The sequence below is a fragment of the Panthera pardus genome, unplaced genomic scaffold, assembly GCF_024362965.1.
Source record: "Panthera pardus isolate Hobbes unplaced genomic scaffold, ASM2436296v1 HiC_scaffold_12, whole genome shotgun sequence".
Taxonomy (NCBI): Eukaryota; Metazoa; Chordata; class Mammalia; order Carnivora; family Felidae; genus Panthera; species Panthera pardus.
The window spans coordinates 69932918-69951892 of NW_026526677.1; the positions used below are offsets into that span (position 1 = coordinate 69932918).

Here is an 18975-nt window from a genome sequence, read left to right on the forward strand (position 1 = left end):
GATTTTTGCCCATTAAGGAGTTTAAGCAGTTGATTATTTTGGGAGGGAACTTAACTTTGGAAAGGCACCGAAAGTTACTTTTATCATTCCTGGAATAGTGATGGTGGCCAGTGGCTCAAAATTAACCCTGTTGTCTTCTCCCCAGAAGAAATGCTTGGGATCGGGCATAGAGATATGGGTTCATCCTGCACATTAGCTAAATATGTGTCCTTAAAAATTATTTTCACTTAGCATAATACCCTCCAGTTCCATTCATGTAGTTGCAAATGACAAGATTTTATTCTTTTTGAGTGGCGAGTAATACTCCATTGTGTGTGTGTGTGTGTGTGTGTGTGTGTGTGTATGACATCTTCTTTATCCATTCATCCATTGATGGACATTTGGGCTCTTTCCATACTTTGCCTATTGTTGATAGTGCTGCTATAAACATGGGGGTGCATGTGTCCCTTTGAAACAGCACACGTGTATCCCGTGGATAAATGCCTAGTAGTGCAATTGCTGTGTCGTACGGTGGTTCTATTTTTAGTTTTTTGAGGAACCTCCATACTGTTTTCCAGAGGGGCTGCACCAGCTTGCATTCCCACCAACAATGCAAAAGAGATCCTCTTTCTCTGCATCTGCTTAAGAGACAAAACAGATGAACACAAGGGAAGGGAAACAAAAAAGAATATAGAAACAGGGAGGGGGACAAAACAGAAGAGGCTCATAAATATGGAGAACAAACTGAGGGTTGCTGGAGGGGTTGTGGGAGGGAGGATGGGCTAAATGGGTAAGGGGCATTAAGGAATCTACTCCTGAAATCGTTTCACTATACGCTACCTACTTTGGATGTAAATTTTAAAAAATAAAAAATCAAAGTAAAAGTAAAAAAAATTATTTTTTACCTTTTAAATTAAGTGATGGATAAAATGAGGGTATGCTTTTACTTCATCATGTCTATTAGAAATTTAAAATCCTATATGCTGTTTTCCCTTTAATCGTTAAATACACATTCGGATGTATATTCTGTGGATTGTGAGACATCAAAATGTCAATTATGAAAGAAATTACATTCAGTACCTTTGCCTCATTGGCAAATATTAAGCTCTTTTATTGTTTATATCCTGTGATTTCATTCATCAGAAAAATTGTAATGTATCTGTTTTTCTGTTTGACACAATCTGGTGGAAAGAACTTGAGAGGGGTTTGAAATAACAATGGTGGTTTCTGGGGTTTCAGGTCTAGGGATTCTGATCTCTTTAAACAAAATATGAGACAGTGGATCTTGAGGTAGAGTACCAAAGTGACTCTGCCACTTTGAATCTGCCATTGAGTTCTTCATCACGTCAATCTTTTCTGTTTTCCCATTCCATGAAAGATAGGTCAAGTGAATCATCTTCTTTTATAAACTTCATTAAATACTTGTTCACTGTGTCCTCTGTTTTGCAGATTTGCTGTCATGAACCGAAAAGTCCTTGATGTTTTTGGTACTGGTGCATCTAAACACTTTCAGGATTTTATCCCTAGGTTGGATCCAAGATATACAACTGTAACACCAGAGTTGCCCATCGAGTTTTCTTGAAGATGACTGTAATTTATTAATGTGACTTAATGTTTCATTATTTTATCCTGAAGAGTTAACTATGTTGAAACACAAAGAAGGAGTCTTGAGCTTGAACTTCAGTGTTATTTCAATGAGAGATACTCTTTTCTTGTTAGTTTTTCTTACCAGTCAGAAGTACAGAAGCTTTTTAGGAAGGTGTTGCTTAATAATTAAGCGCCCTCTGTAGCCAGAATCTGATTCTGGGTCACTTGTAGTGGTTGACATTATGATATATTATTGATTAAATTATGTCTACAAGCAATCTTAAATAATCTACGTAGAAATGTAGTAACAAATAAGAGTATACTTAAAATTACTTTAAAATATGTTTTTAGTTCATTCCAGTATAATTCTTGGTTAAAACTAAGAATATTTCTATGTTTTAGGATACAAAGGATCACGGGTACATGGATTTGGTCTGTATTTTTTTTTAACTTTTGAATTGGTAACTATAGTAGTGAAATATTATGGAACTGAAGTAACTCTTCCCAGACAATGCTGCTTTAGTGTGAAGAAATTTAATTGAAGAAAGTGGCCATTCTCACTTCAGGGATGTGAAGACGGGTCTTGTGCTGTTCGGATAAATGCCGTGGTATCCATGCTCCCCTTCCACTGATACCTTCATCTCTCTTCATGGTCAGTCGGGCTGTCTGGCAGCCCAGTGAGCCTATGTACTAATGGCAGGTTAGGAGCAAATGGAATTTGACATATCTGATAAAGCTGAAATGTATGTTTTAATCTTTTACAGGAGCATTACACTTGAATATTTAAAAGCAAATGAAGTTGCTTTTAAACCTCGTGAAGGTGTACGGTGTTTGTTTGCATTTATAAGGACTGAATTCTTCATAGCTTGGTTTGTCTGCCATCGCTGACTTAGAAGGGATCAAAAGTAGTTTGGGCAAATTTGTCAATTTGTTCCCTCTCCACCATCCCACCTTTACAGTGGATATTTTACAGCTACAAACAATATAAAAATCCAGTAGTTGTTAAAAGTCCATTTCATCACTATGGGATTCAGGTTCTCTAGCCTCTTTTCAAAAACTTATTGTTTTTATTCCTGTTAGAACAAAGAAGTGACAAAATGTAGTAAGTGTTGATTATGAGTTAGTTCGGGACAGCTGTGATTGAAATATGATTACTCTTCAGAGTTTTTCAGGGAAAAGTCATACTTTTCTAACTTAATAAACGGCTTAAGTGGTTATGATGTCTATAGTTAATGCAACATATAGGGATAATGGTATATTTTTTTAATATCATTTTGTTGCTGAAAAGTTTTGGGCCGTTGTAAATTAATTATGCAGTAGAACTTGTGTTGCAACAAGAATTATAACCCAGACTTTTAAAATGCTTAATCCGCCGTATTCAATTTCACCAAGCCCTGTATATTTCTGTTCACGTGTAATCCTGTCCTTAGTAGTTACGGCAAATTGAAACCCAACAAAAAGACAGACTCTGATACCGTGGTAACAGAGCCACTTTAATGAGGTCAAAATTTTGCATTGTGATTAATTTTTTAGAATTGACTTGTCTATTAGGCAATACTGTTAAGGAATCATTTTGGTTTCAGACTTCAAAATTGCTTAATAAATTAAGTTTTCAGTTTTTATTCCTAGAATCAAAATGATGATTGGTACTGTGTTTAATTTTAAAAATGAAGTATTATAGCAGTGAAGAAAGCACTGCTTCCTGTACCTCATTTTCTTTATTTAGAAATTATGTTTATAATATTTTTCCTGTCAGTTTAAAAGAAAAACATTTTAATTCATACGTTGCTGTTTTCATGAACATTAAAAAAGCTATAATGTTGAAAGGCAAATCCTACTGAAATTGGATGAGATTGTTTAGTAAAATCTTACTGTCAAAAGGTGCATTTCTATGATTTCCTTTTTTTTTCAAGCTACAGTCATTTTTTAATATAAAATGTAAAATGAAATAACCGTCATGAAGCAGAGCATGATAATGAATGTATAGCTTTAGTGAATAATTAATGAATTTTCAGGGGTGAAAAGAGAATCCAATTTGATTTCATTGAGGCAGACTGCACACTGTAGCTGTTTGAGAAAACAGACACTGTGTCTGTGCTCCTGAAGACAATCAAAATGATATCTCTCTACCTCTAACCAATCAGGTATCAATAAACCATGTGACACCATAAATAAAGTCAAATAGATGGTTTTTTTAGTCCATTTATACACTAAGGAAATTGTGCCTATGTTAAGTTTCCACCAGAACTGGTTACAGCGAACATTAATGTGTAGACTGCAAAACAGTGCATCGGAGTATTTGTAGTAGTGTGGTTGTTTCACTGCTATTTCCTGTGTCATAAAATCCTAGGGTTTGTACCAACCCAGTAAAGACTGAGGTTGCAGGATAACAAATTGTCTCCGATTTGTTCAAGCCTTGCCAATGTTTCGTCAGATAGTTTTAGACCATTATATTACTCATTTCTGGAATAAAACCTTTGGTTCAGTTATGCCGTTTCATAAATTCTGTGGTCACTTTGGTAACTTTTTTCTTGGTCTGTGCACATGGTTGTCACTTGGCTGATATGTAGTTTATTGTTGGTACTCATCTGAAGTTTAGTTAGTTGTTACTTTATTTAGAATTTTATCTTTTTATTCTTTGCTCTCCGATTTTATAATTTGCTTTTTTCTGTATTGAACATGTCTTGTGTGATGAAACCCAAATTGGTCACCTGTCCTAGTATTTTCTTTGTTGAGCTTGAGCATTCGTCTCCTTGTGGACTGTGCTCAGGCTGACATTTGATTTAGTTGTTAATACTGACAAAATTGTATTCTGCTTGTATGGTATCACAGTCCCAAGTTTCTGAGTCCCCTGCCAGTGTATAGTTAATGAAAATCGATTTCCTTTTCCCACAAAGAGCTTCGTCCATTGTCTTATGTCACATCCCCCTCACTGTGGTGATCAAGAAGCCTCTCAGCAGTGCCAGAGGGGCAGGCCCACTGGGACCAGTGGCCTGGTGTTCTTACTGCCTTGAATCAGAGATGCCGCCACGCCCTTATAGTCCTTGAATTCTTTCTGTGATTTATCTGTACTGTAAAGACAGAAAGTAGATTGACAGAAGGTGACTCAGTCAGTTAAGTGTCCAACTCTTGGTTTCAGTTCAGGTCATGATCTCACGGTTTTGTGAGTTCAAGCCCCGCATCAGGGGCTGCCAGTGCAGAGCCTGACCCTCTGTGTGTGTGTGTGTCTCTGTCTCTATCTCTGCCCATTCCATGTTCGTACTGTCTCTGTCTCAAATAAATAAATAAACTTTAAAAAAGGTAGTCTGACAGAGCAACAAGATCATTCTTACATGGATGGTTTTTTTTTTTTTTTTTTTTACAAAAGTATTCGTTTCTGAATTGTTAAGATATCTGAAAAACGTCATCTCCCCTAACACCTTCACTTGTTGCTGCTTATCAGTCTGGTATTCAGTTTCATGGGGTGAACTTGGATAACTGAAAATTAACGACCAAGAAAAACATACAGGAAAAAGAGTAAGAAATGAGTGTTTCCTTTAGGGCTGGGTTGAAACCGTGATGAATAATAAATAAGATTAGTTATTTGTGGATGCCCAGGAGACTGTTCTTATAGTTGCCTCAAGCCTGCACCCTCCCTTTCACAGCTCCTTCCCTGTCGGTGCCTTAGCTAGCTCTGCACTTCTTTCTTGTCAAATTGGTGAGGAAGGGGGTGTCTGGGACTGAGATTAGGGGTGTGGACATAGATCCTGGGGCTATGATTCTTCCCTCCAGCCTGTGATATGGGGACCCCAGGACTGAGGCTGTGCTTCTGTTTCATCTGTAGCCTCAGGTGACTTTGCTATTGCACTATGGTTGTGAAAGGGTAACGACAAAGGCATGAGACTGACACTGGTGTGTGATTTCTGGAAGTGGAGAAGGGGCAGGAACTTGGCCATGATGTACCAGCCCTGGGAGTGCAGCAGGGCAGTGCATAGCCTTAAGTTTCCAGCTGTGGGGAATAAGATGTGTGCTACTTTACATGAGGGAAAAATGAGTGACTTAACTGGGAGAAAGAGTTAATATCTGGTAATGCTCTCTTAGTCTGTGACGTGGCCTCTCTCTCCTTCTTCACCTCTGCCCCAGCTCTCTCCTCTCTCCTCCATCTTCACCTCTGCCCCAGCTCTCTCCTCTCTCCTCCTTCCCAGCCTTGGAATCTTTCTGGCTGACCTTGTGTTGCCCGCCCCCCCACCCCCACCCCGCCCATCCCTAAGGGACAGAGGAAAGTAATACTCCTGGATGATTTCAGCCATTATAGGCCCACAGGTCCACTTGTGGAAGGCTGGACCTCCCCACCCACACAGAGCTGCTGACACTTGTATGTTGTGTGCCAAGACCAGGAAACATCCTATTACCCACAGCTTAGGGTTTTCTTACAAGATTAGAATGTTATGCTTTAGGGTGGGGGCAGGGGAGGTGGGCACTAAACTGAACAAAAAACTGAACAGGCAAAGTACAGGGGCTTGTGAACTGGAGAAAAAGTACAAATTGAACCTGACATCCTGATGCCTCTGCTGTGGACCAGATGAAGTGTGTATGTGGTGTGTGTGTGTGTGTGTGTGCGCGCTATTACAAGGATTTGCAGGTTTGCAAAGACAAAGGATAAAACCCAATACATGATTTCACTTAGGACACATCTGGAGGAACCAGAGGTGGAAAGAAAATGGAGAAAGCAATAGGAAATAGGAAATAAATTCTTGCTTCTTCCATGTAGCCACAGCAAGTCAGGTGATGTCACAGGGTTGTTGAGAAGACATGGACTGTCTTGAATTTAAAGGCCCCACATTCAAAGAAGCACCTCTTTCCACACATGTACAATTATCCTCCATATGTTCTGCCCAAGAAATGCAGAGCTATATCAAAAGTCACTGTCCCTGAAAATGGTTATTCCATTTTTATGATCCCATTACAGCCTCCCCACCTTACCAGCTGCCACCAAAGGGAGCAACAGAGTGTTCACATTCAAGGAGATAGTTAGTGGAATGTAACACCAGTTGGCAGAAAAAAGGCAAGAGGCTTAGGGATGAGCGACATAAGACATAAGCGACATAAGAGACATAAGCATCGATCAAAGAAGAGCCTGCAGGAATATTGTGGAATGTGTTAGAAAAAGAGATAGCTTTTCTTCCTCTCCTCTCCCCTCAGAAGTGAGTCAGAGAGGGATTCATTCAAAATGGGAATATCTAGAGTCATATTCCAGTGACACATGAGACAGGTGTATACTACCAGACTTGGCACAGTGAAGAGACACAGTCTATGAAAGAGAAGGAATGGGGATTTTTCTCAGAATTATTAGTGTAGGGGCCATGTCTGCAAGCATTTTATATATATGTGTGTGTGTGAGTGTGTGTGTAGGTATATACATATATATATGTATATGTGTATGTGTATGTATATATGTATATGTATATGTATATGTATATGTATATATGTATATACATATATACATGTGTATGAACCTGACTGGAGGCCAGCGGTCAAACTAGGTATTGACTAACAAGGTGCTTTGCTTCCTCAAAGTATTCAATGTTGGTGGCATGACTTGATTGAATGGCCTTGTAATGCTTAAGACTGACAGCAGTTGTTTCCACAGTACTTTGAAAATGTGTTCAATGTATTAAGAGAGGTTTTATATGAATAAAGTTTTAAAATTCCTCCTTTTGAACTGTAATTTGTATGTTAGGTAAAATCTGCAAAACTACAGGAAGAAATTCAGTTGCATCTAAATCTGAGTCTGCAGATTTTAAAACATATCATTCTCAGGAATTTGGGTTTCCTTAAGACCTTAAGTAGGCAGGGGGCACCTGGGTAGCTCATTTGGTTAAGCGTGGGACTTCCCCTCAGGTCATGATTTCACAGTTCATGGGTTCAAGCCCCGCATCAGGCTCTGTGTTGACAGCTCAGAGCCTGGAGCCTGCTTCAGATTCTTTGTCTCCCTCTCTTTCTGTCCCTCTCCTATTCACACGCTGTCTCTGTCTCTGTCAAAAGTGAATAAACATAGGGGTGCCTGAGTGGCTCAGTCAGTTGAGCATCCAAACTGCAGCTCATGTCATGATCTCACAGTTCGTAAGTTCAAGCCCTACATCAGACTTTGTGCTGATAGCTCAGAGCCTGGAGCCTGGAGCCTACTTTGGATTCTGTCTCCCTCTCTGCCCCTCTCCCACCTACTCACTCTGTCTCTCTCAAAAATAGATAGACATTAAAATTTTTTTTAATGAATAAACATAAAAAATAAAGACCTAAAGAGGCAGGATGAATAAATCTACAGAACTAGAGGTATAAATAAATCATACAGGCATTTTTATTCCCCCACTAGAACTCCTCATATAACTCGAATTAAATTTCAAAAATGGATTGCAAGCTGTTGTTAATTGCTCACCTAATGGCTGTTTAATCCTTCTTCCTTGCTGATGGAGCACTGATTTTAAGACAGCAGTATGCCCAGCTGAGGTGATGGATCATGCTTTTTCTAGGTGTTTCATATGTCACTCCTTTCTTCTTGTCCAGATATTTTTCCATCCTTTTTGCTGAAGCTGCTCATGTGATCCAGTTTGGGCCAGTAAGATGTAATGGGAAATCTGGGAAGCTCTTGGGAAATTTTTCCCTCCCTGATTAAAGGAAAGCTTTTTTTAGCTCTCCTTTTTCTCTTGTTCAGAAAACTAGTTAATGAGATATGGATCTGTGGCAACAACCTTGCAGATAACGAGGTGAAGAGTACAAACATGAAAAACCATTATGTTAAAGATGTCAGAGCAGAAAAATGGAAGGAACCTGCCTCCCAGATGACATTCTTCTGCCACTGAACCAACGCCAGTAACCACATAACTCTGAGAATTGAGAAAACAAACCTCCATCACTTAAGGCTCTCTTAGTCAAGGATTCTGTTATGTCCAGCTAAAAACATTTCTAATCGACACATTCCAATCCTATATAGATCAGACCTCAGATTCATTTCCCATTGTATACTCTCCTCCCTTGATTTAGAATGTGCTCTGCTTTCCTCCCTTCCTCCACTTCTGCATGTGTCTTGAAATATTCGGTCACCTCTTGGAAGGTTTTGCTGATCGTTTATCTCTGTCTTCCTGAAGCATTTTGCTAATTCTTCCCACAAAGCCCATTCCATTTGAGTCTCATTAGCTGTGTGCTCACCTGTTGCTCCTTTAAAAGATTGTGTGTATATGTGAAGGGCAAAGATCACAGCTTATCCCCCCATGGCTGTGCCTAAACCAGGCCTTTGTATTGAGGGGTGGGGTGGAGTGTTAGGGTGGGAAGTGGTGGTCTCAGCAACCGAATACATGCTAACTTTGTGGAGTCTGCAGACTGAAAACCTACCCTGAGCCATCCCTGTAAAAGTCTGGAAAACATTATCCTTATAAATGATTTTGTAAATACTCCAGGAAATTGGCTCCTACTACCATTCCAGCAGCTATTAGAGCCAGTTTGGCTTCAGGTCTTAGAGAAATGATTTGTCATCTGTTTCATTTGTTTGCTTTTTCCTGACAGAGCTGGAATTCTGGATTGTTCCCCACTTTAAAAACTGCCAAATCTAAACCAGAAGTAGACAGGGCAGGACACAAGTCTCTTCCTTCCCATTCATTTTCACAGTGTAAAAATTCACAGGCAGTTTTCCTAGAATTACACTTCATGTCTGGCTTTTCAATCACGTATTAGGGTTATTTTTTCCCCATAACAGAGAGGATCTTAAATATTTGAGAGAGAAAGGCTTGGGATCATTCTTAACAATATAGGCAGGGCCCTTAACAAATAGCTTCTTTGGATGCTTTTAGGGGGAAAGAAAGGGGAATGAAATGCATGAGGTGCCTGTGATACAGGGTAGGTCGTTTATATCACATTCAAACCTTACAGCCTAGGAGGTAGATATTATTGGTTCTGTTTTACCAATGAGAGAACTGGGAATCAGAGAGGCTGATGATTTGCCCATGGTGGCATTCCCTGAATTGGAGCTCAGATCTCCAAGAGTTGAAAGTTTTAAGTTTTTTTTCCTTTTTCTTTTCTCTCAGAATATAACAGTCCCTGCCAAGAAGTGGCATCTTTACTCCCCTCTTTTAAAAATCATCATATAAAATTGTAATAAAAATCATGCCTCCAAAAATAATTTTGACATTTACTTGCAGCTCAGATAGAAGAATAAGAACTGGAATTACCTTCTCACTTGAAAAAACAAAACAAAACATACCAAAAAAAATCCTGATAATATGTATATAAAACAACAGTTTTCAGACACTGGACATCAAGCGCTGCAGGGTGGTGATCCCTGAAGGAAGGAAAATCAATGAGTTGACTCCTGTGATCACCTCAGCTAGTATCCAGAGAGAGATTCCAGGTTACAACTCAGGGAGAGAGCACCACATGGTGCCCAGAGGTCTTCCTGAGGTGAAGAAACAGACCTGGGAGTCCAGAGAGGCCAAAATGGGTGACGTTGATAAGGCAGGGTACAAGAGAGGAGCAAGCTGAGAGGAAGCAGAGGTTTTAAAAGGGGTCCCCCTTGGGACTGAAGCTGAGTACTTCTGTATGCTTGGAAGGAAGCTCCTGAGGCTGGAGAAAGAACCAGCCTCCTCTGAAAGGAGCAGAGAGGCCAGTCATTGAAGTCTGCACAAGGCAATGAATAGTTTGCCTTCCTGCTAGCCAGAGTGGAAAATTTTGCAATTCAAAGGGCACCAGATAGGAGAGTCAAAAGTGTCGCTTCAGTAGGAGAGCGAAATTAGCCGTAGACTAAAGGCCCAAAAGTGTCAAGCAGTTTCTAAGTAACTCTCTCCTAGACCAAAGTACAAGAACATAGGAATACAAACATGTACTGAGCATAGAACAAGGTAAAATTCCAAATGTTTGGCATCCAATAAAATTGCTAGCCTGCAAAGTGCCAGAAAATACAACCCATAAGAAAAGGGGGAAACACACACACACACACACACACACACACACACAACAAAACACCAGACCCAGAATGACACAAATAGTAGAATTACTATGAGTACAAAAGAGTATTGTAACTGTATGTCATATCCTTAAGAAGGTGGTAGTTAGGAAGAAGAGAGAAGGCTGAGCATGTTAAGTAGAGACATGCAAGATATAAAAAGGACCAGAGGGGTGCCTGGGTGGCTCAGTCAGTTAAACGTTCCACTCTTGATTTTGGCTCAGGGCATAATCTCTTGGTTCATGAGTTCTAGCCCCCCCATAGGGTTCTGTGCTGACAGTGCAGAGCCTGCTTGGGATTCTCTCCCTCCCTTTCTTTGTCAAAATAAATAAACAAACTTAAATAAACGAAAAGGACCAGAAAATAACTTGTAAGAGATGAAAAATAAAATGTCTGAGGAAAACAAAAACCTGAGTGTGATTAATAGTAGATTAGATGCAAAAGAAAAGATTATGGAAATTGAAGACCTAGCAGCAGAAACTATCCAAAACTTTAGAGTGAAACATTCATTAGTGAAAAAAAAAAAAAAAAAAGTGGACCAAAGAACTTCAGTGACCTGTCAGGCAGCCTGAGGTACATATAATGGAGTGTCTTCAAGGGACACAAGATAGGTGTGAGGAGGAGAGAGGTACAGAAAAATGTTTTGTGTTTTCATCTTCACTCAAGTCATTTGAGGACATGATGGCCACCTTTTAAAATTAGATGAAAATTAGAAACCCACAGATCCAGGAAGCTTACTGAATTCCAAGGACAAGAAGCAGGAAGAGAATCCCGTCACAGCTCGTCTTACTCAAATTGCTTTAAACCAGTGATAAAAAGGAAATCTTCTATAGCATGTAAAGGAGGGGAAAAAGATATGGCACATGCAGAGGATTTCAGATAAAAATGACAGGAAATTTCTCATTGTAAATAATGGAAGACAGAAGACAGTGGAGCAAATATCATTAGTAAAAAGAACAGACAAACCTGTCAACCTAGACTTCTATATGCAGTGAAAATATCTTTCAGACAACAGAGGCAAAATAATGTTTCAAACATCCAAAAAGTGAATATATCACCAGCACACCTACATTACAAGAAATGTTGTATTTATTTTTTCTTCAATACAATTAACATACAGTGTTATATTAGTTTCAGGTGTACAGTATTACATTTCTCACTGTTCAAGAAATGTTTTAAAAAATCAGATATGAAATAATACCAGTGAAAATATGATAAACATATAAAAAGGAAAGCTTTTTTATTTTTAAATCTCTTTAAAAGATAATGCTGAAAGCAAATATCGCAAAATGTCAAAGTAAAATATAATAATTACACAAAAGTTTAAGGAGGGGAAGATGGAAGGATTACCATAGTATAGAATTCTATACACGAAGTTGTATAATATTGAAGGAAAACTGGTAAGTTAAAGGTATGTTATATATATATATATATATATATATATATATATATATATATATATATAAAATAACCTAAAGAAAGCAGATATACTATAGCACTAGCAAAGTAGATTTCAGAGCTTGAGAATATTACCAAGATTAAGGATTATGATGGTTATTTATGATAAAGGTGTCAGTTCAATAAGAGGAAATTACACTCCTAAGTATGTGCATAATAACATAACTTCTAGATGAAGAAAAGTCTGATAGATCTTCCTGGAGAAAGAACCAACCCATAAATATAGTTGGATATTTCAACACCTTCAATAATTGGTAAGACATATAGACAACATCCACAACTATTTAGAAAATTGAAAAAACACGGTCAGCCATCATAACTGATCTTTATAGATCACCCAACAACACTATATATATATTTTTTTTTTTCATGTGTGTTGAGAATATTTCCTACAGAGACCATATTCTGGACCATAAAACAAGCTACAGTAAATAAAGGGTTCAAATCATACAAAGTATATTCTCTGACAAAAGAAAAACTAAAAAATCAATAGCAGATATTTGGAAAATCTCCAAATATTTGGAAAGTAAACAAAATGCTTATGATGAAGAAATAAAAGTAGTTTAGAAATGTTTGACCTGAATGAAGATGAGAACACAATATATTGACATTTATTAGATAGATAAGGCAATACTTAGAGGAAAATTTATAACACTAGTTGCCTGTATTATATAGAAGATTCTCTTTTTTTTTTTTTTTTAATTTTTTAATGTTTATTTTTGAGACAGAGAGAGACAGAGCATGAACGGGGGAGGGTCAGAGAGAGAGGGAGACACAGAATCTGAAGCAGGCTCCAGGCTCTGAGCTGTCAGCACAGAGCCCGACACGGGGCTCAAACTCATGGACCGTGAGATCATGACCTGAGCCAAAGTCGGGCGCTTAACCGACTGAGCCACCCAGGCGCCCCAAATCAGTGATCTCAACTTCTACCTTAAGGAACCAGAAAAAGAGCAAATTGAATAAAAAAAAAAAATGAAGTAGTAAGATCAGAAATCAAAATAAAAATGGAAAAATAAGAGAAAAATTAAAAGCTGTTTCTTTGAGAAAAATTAATAGCAATGGTAAGCCTTTAGCCGGGTTGGAAAAAATAAAAGGTCAGCACAGGACTATTAGGAATGAGAGGGATGACATCACTACAGATTTTTCAGAAATTGTGAGTATTATAAACAACTTTGTGCTAATAAATTTGACAATTTAGATTCACTGGACAAATTCCTTGAAAGATACAAACTAACAAAGCTTCTGCAAGAAGAACTGGATAATTTGAATAGTGCTGGCAGTCTTTTAAATAGAATTTTTAGTTAAAAGCCTTCCCACGAGCAAAACTCTAGGATCAGCTCAGTTCCTTGGTGAGTTCCACGAAACATCTAAGGAAGACATAATACCAATTCTATACACACTTTTCCAGAAAGTTAAAGAGAGAACACTTCACATCTGATTCTATGAGGCCAACATTTTCCTAATAACAAAAACAGGCGAGGAAATGACAAGACAACCAAAGCCCAACATCCTTCTGAACATGTAGACAAAAAATTGTAACGAAATTTTAGGTAAGTGAATAAAGAAGAGAACACATTATGACCAAGTGAAATTTACCCCAAGAATGCAAACATGGGAAATCAGTGTCATTTATCATACTAGTCTGCTAAAAAAGAAAAAAAAAAAAATGATCATCTCAAGAGAACTGAAAAAGCATTTGACAAATTTCACCATCTCCTCCTCATAACTCTCAGCAAACTGGGAATAGGGGAAAATCTCTTCAAACTAGGAATAGAAAGGAATTTTCTAATAAAGGGCACCCACGAGAAAAAAAAACCCTATGGTTAACATCATGCCTAATTATGAATTAATTAATACTTTCCCTCTAATATCAACATGACACGTATGTCATTGTGCTGGAAGTTCTAGCCATTGCAGTAAGACTTGAAAAATAAGCCAAATTAGAAAACAGTAAGTAAAAACTGTCTTCAGTGGCAGACAACATGCTCATTTATGTAGAAAATCTTAAGAAACCTATAAAAAACTATTAGAATTGATAATTTTTGTAAGCTGATTCTAAAATGTATATAGAAGGGCAAAATATATAAAATGGCCAAAACTACTTCAAAAAAGAACAAAGGGGACCTACACTATCTGATTTTAAGACATTATAAAGCTACCAAAAGCAAAATATTCTATGTACTGATACAAAGATGGGCAAATAGATCAGTCAAACATAATGCAAAGTCCAGAAATCAACCTAGATATTTTTGGTTAACTGATTTTTAACAAAGATGTCATGGTAATTCAATGGGGAAAGGATAATCTTTTCAGCACATGTGCCGAACCATTTGGGTAGCCATATGCAAAAGCAAACACAAAAACAAACAAAATAGAAAACTGGCTCTTCAAAGGACACTTTGAAGGAGATGTAAAGACAGTTGACATACTAGGAGAAAATGTTTGCAAATCACAGTTATTAAAGGGCTTTATCCAAATATATGAAGAATTCTGTAAAACTCAGTAGGGAGATGACTTCTGGCATAACAGCATGAACAGCTCTGCTGACTCACTCTCCAGTGAAACTGGTGAAAATCATTGCTAAAATTCACTCATTTAAAGCCTCTAGAAATGGCCCAAAGAACAAACGCAAATGAAGAACCATTTCTTCAAGAATATCTATGAAAATTTAATAAGGAAGATGAATTTTACTTTGAGTAAGAAAGGTGAATCTTACTTTCAGTAAAAAAAAAAGAAAAAAGTCTGTTGTATTTGAACCAATATCCTCCCCACTTCCCTCCCAGCTCAGCTTTGTGGAGACTCCACTCCATACTGCTGCAGCCAAGAATATAGGTCTCTTTCACTCCCCAGCTGCTAGCAAGAAGGCTTTCTTTCAGGAGTTGCAGGACTTCAGTGGTTTTCATCCTGTCCCCAGCTGACTAATGCTGAGGCGAAGTCCCTGCCAAGTGCAGTTGAGAGGTGAGAACTCTCTTCTTCTATCCAACCCTCATCATGGAGTGAGGGCTCTCCCTTGGGTGCAGCATACTGAGAATACTGGGGCCCTGACAGCCTTTTCTCCATCTTGTGAGATGATGGTTTCATGCTATGAAAAGCAAGCCAAGAGGACCTCAGGCTACTGCCCTTCCCCACCTCCACTGAGCTCTCAGCTCCAAGAGTAAAAGTGTCATTCCAAAAGAAGCTTGCCATTGTCTCTACTCCCAACTCCACAGTCAAGGAAAAACGGAAGGGAACCTTACCATCACTACTGTCATCTCAGGTTCACTAAGGCTACCCAAAGTTATATGAGCCCCCACTCCCCCAGGGCAACCACAGAGGCTGAGAGAGAAATAGACTTCACTAAAATAGTTCAACCAGTCATTAGACAAATAAGTAAGTAAGAACAATATGTCTTGGGGGTGGGGAGACCTCCAACCCAGAGTTGCTACAAGGTATCTAAAATGTCCAGTTTCCAATGAAAATTTATTAACCATGCAAGGAAACAGGGAAGTATACCTGGGGAAAAGAAATGGGCAACAGAAGCTACTTGTGAGAGTAATCAGATGTGAGATTTAATGGGAATATATTTCAAAGCAGTCATTACAAGTAAGTTCAACAGTAAAGGAAAGCTTGATTAAAACAAGTAAAGGAAGGTATGATGAAAATGTAGCATCAAATAGAAAATACCATAAAGAGGTTGAATGTTTAAAAAGAACCAAACGGAAATTCTAGAGTTGACAAGTATGATAACTGAAATAAAAAATTCAGTGGAGAAACTCAACAATGGATTTGAACTGACGGGAGAAAGACTTAAGTGAACCTCAAAATAGATCAGCAGAGGTTGTGCAAGCCAAAGAATACAGAAAGGAAAAAGAATGATAAACAGAACCTTGAGAAAGATGGGCACCTTCAATGCCCTGATATATACATAATGGGAGTATCAGGAGGAGAAGAGAGAGAAGAGATATTCAAAGAAATAGTGGCTAAAAACTTTCCAAATTTATTGGAAAACCATAACCTACATCCAGGAGGTTCAGTGAACTCCTAGTTGGATAAACTCAAAAGAGATCTGCAAATAGACACATCACAGTAAAAATGCTGAAAATTAAAGACAATAAAAAAATTAAAAGCAGCAAGAGAAAAGATGCATCATTTAACAAGGGAACCCTAATAAGGTTATAAACTGACTTAGCAGAAACAGTGGAGGTAAGAAGACCATGGAATAACACATTCAAAGTGCTTACAACTCAATAGCAAGTAAACAATTTGATTTTTTAAATAGGCAGTAGAGTTGGATACATGGATGGCAAATTAGCACATGAAAACATGCTCAGAATCCTTGCAAATTAAAACCAGACTGAGATACCACTACACACTCACTAAAATGACTCTAAAAGACTGACTATAATAAGGATGTGTACTAAGGAGGGCAAGGATGTGGACCAGCCTGAACACTTACCTACAGCTGATGGGAATGTAAAATGGAATAACTTATTTGTTTTTTGTTTTTTGTTTTTTGTTTTTTTATTTATTTATTTTTTTTAATATATGAAATTTACTGTCAAATTGGTTTCCATACAACACCCAGTGCTCATCCCAAAAGGTGCCCTCCTCAATACCCATCACCCACCCTGCCCTCCCTCCCACCCCCCATCAACCCTCAGTTTGTTCTCAGTTTTTAACAGTCTCTTATGCTTTGGCTCTCTCCCACTCTAACCTCTTTTTTTTTTTTTTTTTCCTTCCCCTCCCCCATGGGTTTCTGTTATGTTTCTCAGGATCCACATAAGAGTGAAACCATATGGTATCTGTCTTTCTCTATATGGCTTATTTCACTTAGCATCACACTCTCCAGTTCCATCCATGTTGCTACAAAAGGCCATATTTCATTTTTTCTCATTGCCACGTAGTATTCCATTGTGTATATAAACCACAATTTCTTTTTTTTTTTTTTTTTGTATCCTTAGAAATGTTAACTTTATTTATCACAAGGATTCTTTGATGTAGATTTTATCTCAAGTTTTCTTTTTTTTTTTTTTTTTTTGAAATTTACTGTCAAATTGGTTTCCATACAACACCCAGTGCTCATCCCAAAAGGTGCCCTCCTCAATACCCATCACCCACCCTGCCCTCCCTCCCACCCCCCATCAACCCTCAGTTTGTTCTCAGTTTTTAACAGTCTCTTATGCTTTGGCTCTCTCCCACTCTAACCTTTTTTTTTTTTTTTTTTTTTTCCCTTCCCCTCCCCCATGGGTTTCTGTTATGTTTCTCAGGATCCACATAAGAGTGAAACCATATGGTATCTGTCTTTCTCTGTATGGCTTATTTCACTTAGCATCACACTCTCCAGTTCCATCCATGTTGCTACAAAAGGCCATATTTCATTTTTTCTCATTGCCACGTAGTATTCCATTGTGTATATAAACCACAATTTCTTTATCCATTCATCAGTTGATGGACATTTAGGCTCTTTCCATAATTTGGCTATTGTTGAGAGTGCCGCTATAAACATTGGGGTACAGGTGCCCCTATGCATCAGTACTCCTGTATCCCTTGGATAAATTCCTAGCAGTGCTATTGCTGGGTCATAGGGTAGGTCTATTTTTAATTTTCTGAGGAACCTCCACACTGCTTTCCAGAGCGGCTGCACCAATTTGCATTCCCACCAACAGTGCAAGAGGGTTCCTGTTTCTCCACATCCTCTCCAGCATCTATAGTCTCCTGATTTCTTCATTTTGGCCACTCTGACTGGCGTGAGGTGGTATCTGAGTGTGGTTTTGATTTGTATTTCCCTGATAAGGAGCGACGTTGAACATCTTTTCATGTGCCTGTTGGCCATCCGGATGTCTTCTTTAGAGAAGTGTCTATTCCTGTTTTCTGCCCATTTCTTCACTGGGTTATTTGTTTTTCGGGTGTGGAGTTTGATGAGCTCTTTATAGATTTTGGATACTAGCCCTTTGTCCGATGTGTCATTTGCAAATATCTTTTCCCATTCCGTTGGTTGCCTTTTAGTTTTGTTGGTTGTTTCCTTTGCTGTGCAGAAGCTTTTTATCTTCCTAAGGTCCCAGTAATTCACTTTTGCTTTTAATTCCCTTGCCTTTGGGGATGTGCCGAGTAAGAGATTGCTACGGCTGAGGTCAGAGAGGTCTTTTCCTGCTTTCTCCTCTAAGGTTTTGATGGTTTCCTGTCTCACATTCAGGTCCTTTATCCATTTTGAGTTTATTTTTGTGAATGGTGTGAGAAAGTGGTCTAGTTTCAACCTTCTGCATGTTGCTGTCCAGTTCTCCCAGCACCATTTGTTAAAGAGACTGTCTTTTTTCCATTGGATGTTCTTTCCTGCTTTGTCAAAGATGAGTTGGCCATACGTTTGTGGGTCTAGTTCTGGGGTTTCTATTCTATTCCATTGGTCTATGTGTCTGTTTTTATGCCAATACCATGCTGTCTTGATGATGACAGCTTTGTAGTAGAGGCTAAAGTCTGGGATTGTGATGCCTCCTGCTTTGGTCTTCTTCAAAATTACTTTGGCTATTCGGGGCCTTTTGTGGTTCCATATGAATTTTAGGATTGCTTGTTCTAGTTTCGAGAAGAATGCTGGTGCAATTTTGATTGGGATTGCATTGAATGTGTAGATAGCTTTGGGTAGTATTGACATTTTGACAATATTTATTCTTCCAATCCATGAGCATGGAATGTCTTTCCATTTCTTTATATCTTCTTCAATTACCTGCATAAGCTTTCTATAGTTTTCAGCATGCAGATCTTTTACATCTTTGGTTAGATTTATTCCTAGGTATTTTATGCTTCTTGGTGCAATTGTGAATGGGATCAGTTTCTTCATTTGTCTTTCTGTTGCTTCATTGTTAGTGTATAAGAATGCAACTGATTTCTGCACATTGATTTTGTATCCTGCAACTTTGCTGAATTCATGTATCAGTTCTAGCAGACTTTTGGTGGAGTCTATCGGATTTTCCATGTATAATATCATGTCATCTGCAAAAAGCGAAAGC

General features: G+C 38.3%; 1 protein-coding gene across 5 annotated transcripts in view; it reads left to right on the forward strand.

The window, feature by feature from the left end:
* Positions 1 to 18975, forward strand: part of TMEM135 (transmembrane protein 135) — a 320877-nt gene that overhangs the window by 253011 nt on the left and 48891 nt on the right. For 4 of the 5 annotated variants that reach the window (XM_053900175.1, XM_019450042.2, XM_053900176.1 and 1 more), the window contains one exon: positions 1429 to 4055. The exons of the other annotated variant lie outside the window; for it this stretch is intronic. In XM_053900175.1, coding sequence (XP_053756150.1) covers positions 1429 to 1561 — 133 coding nt within the window. In that variant the 3' untranslated portion in view covers positions 1562 to 4055. Of the gene's footprint in view, positions 1 to 1428; positions 4056 to 18975 lie in introns of those variants that run through there. 5 annotated transcript variants of the gene reach the window in all.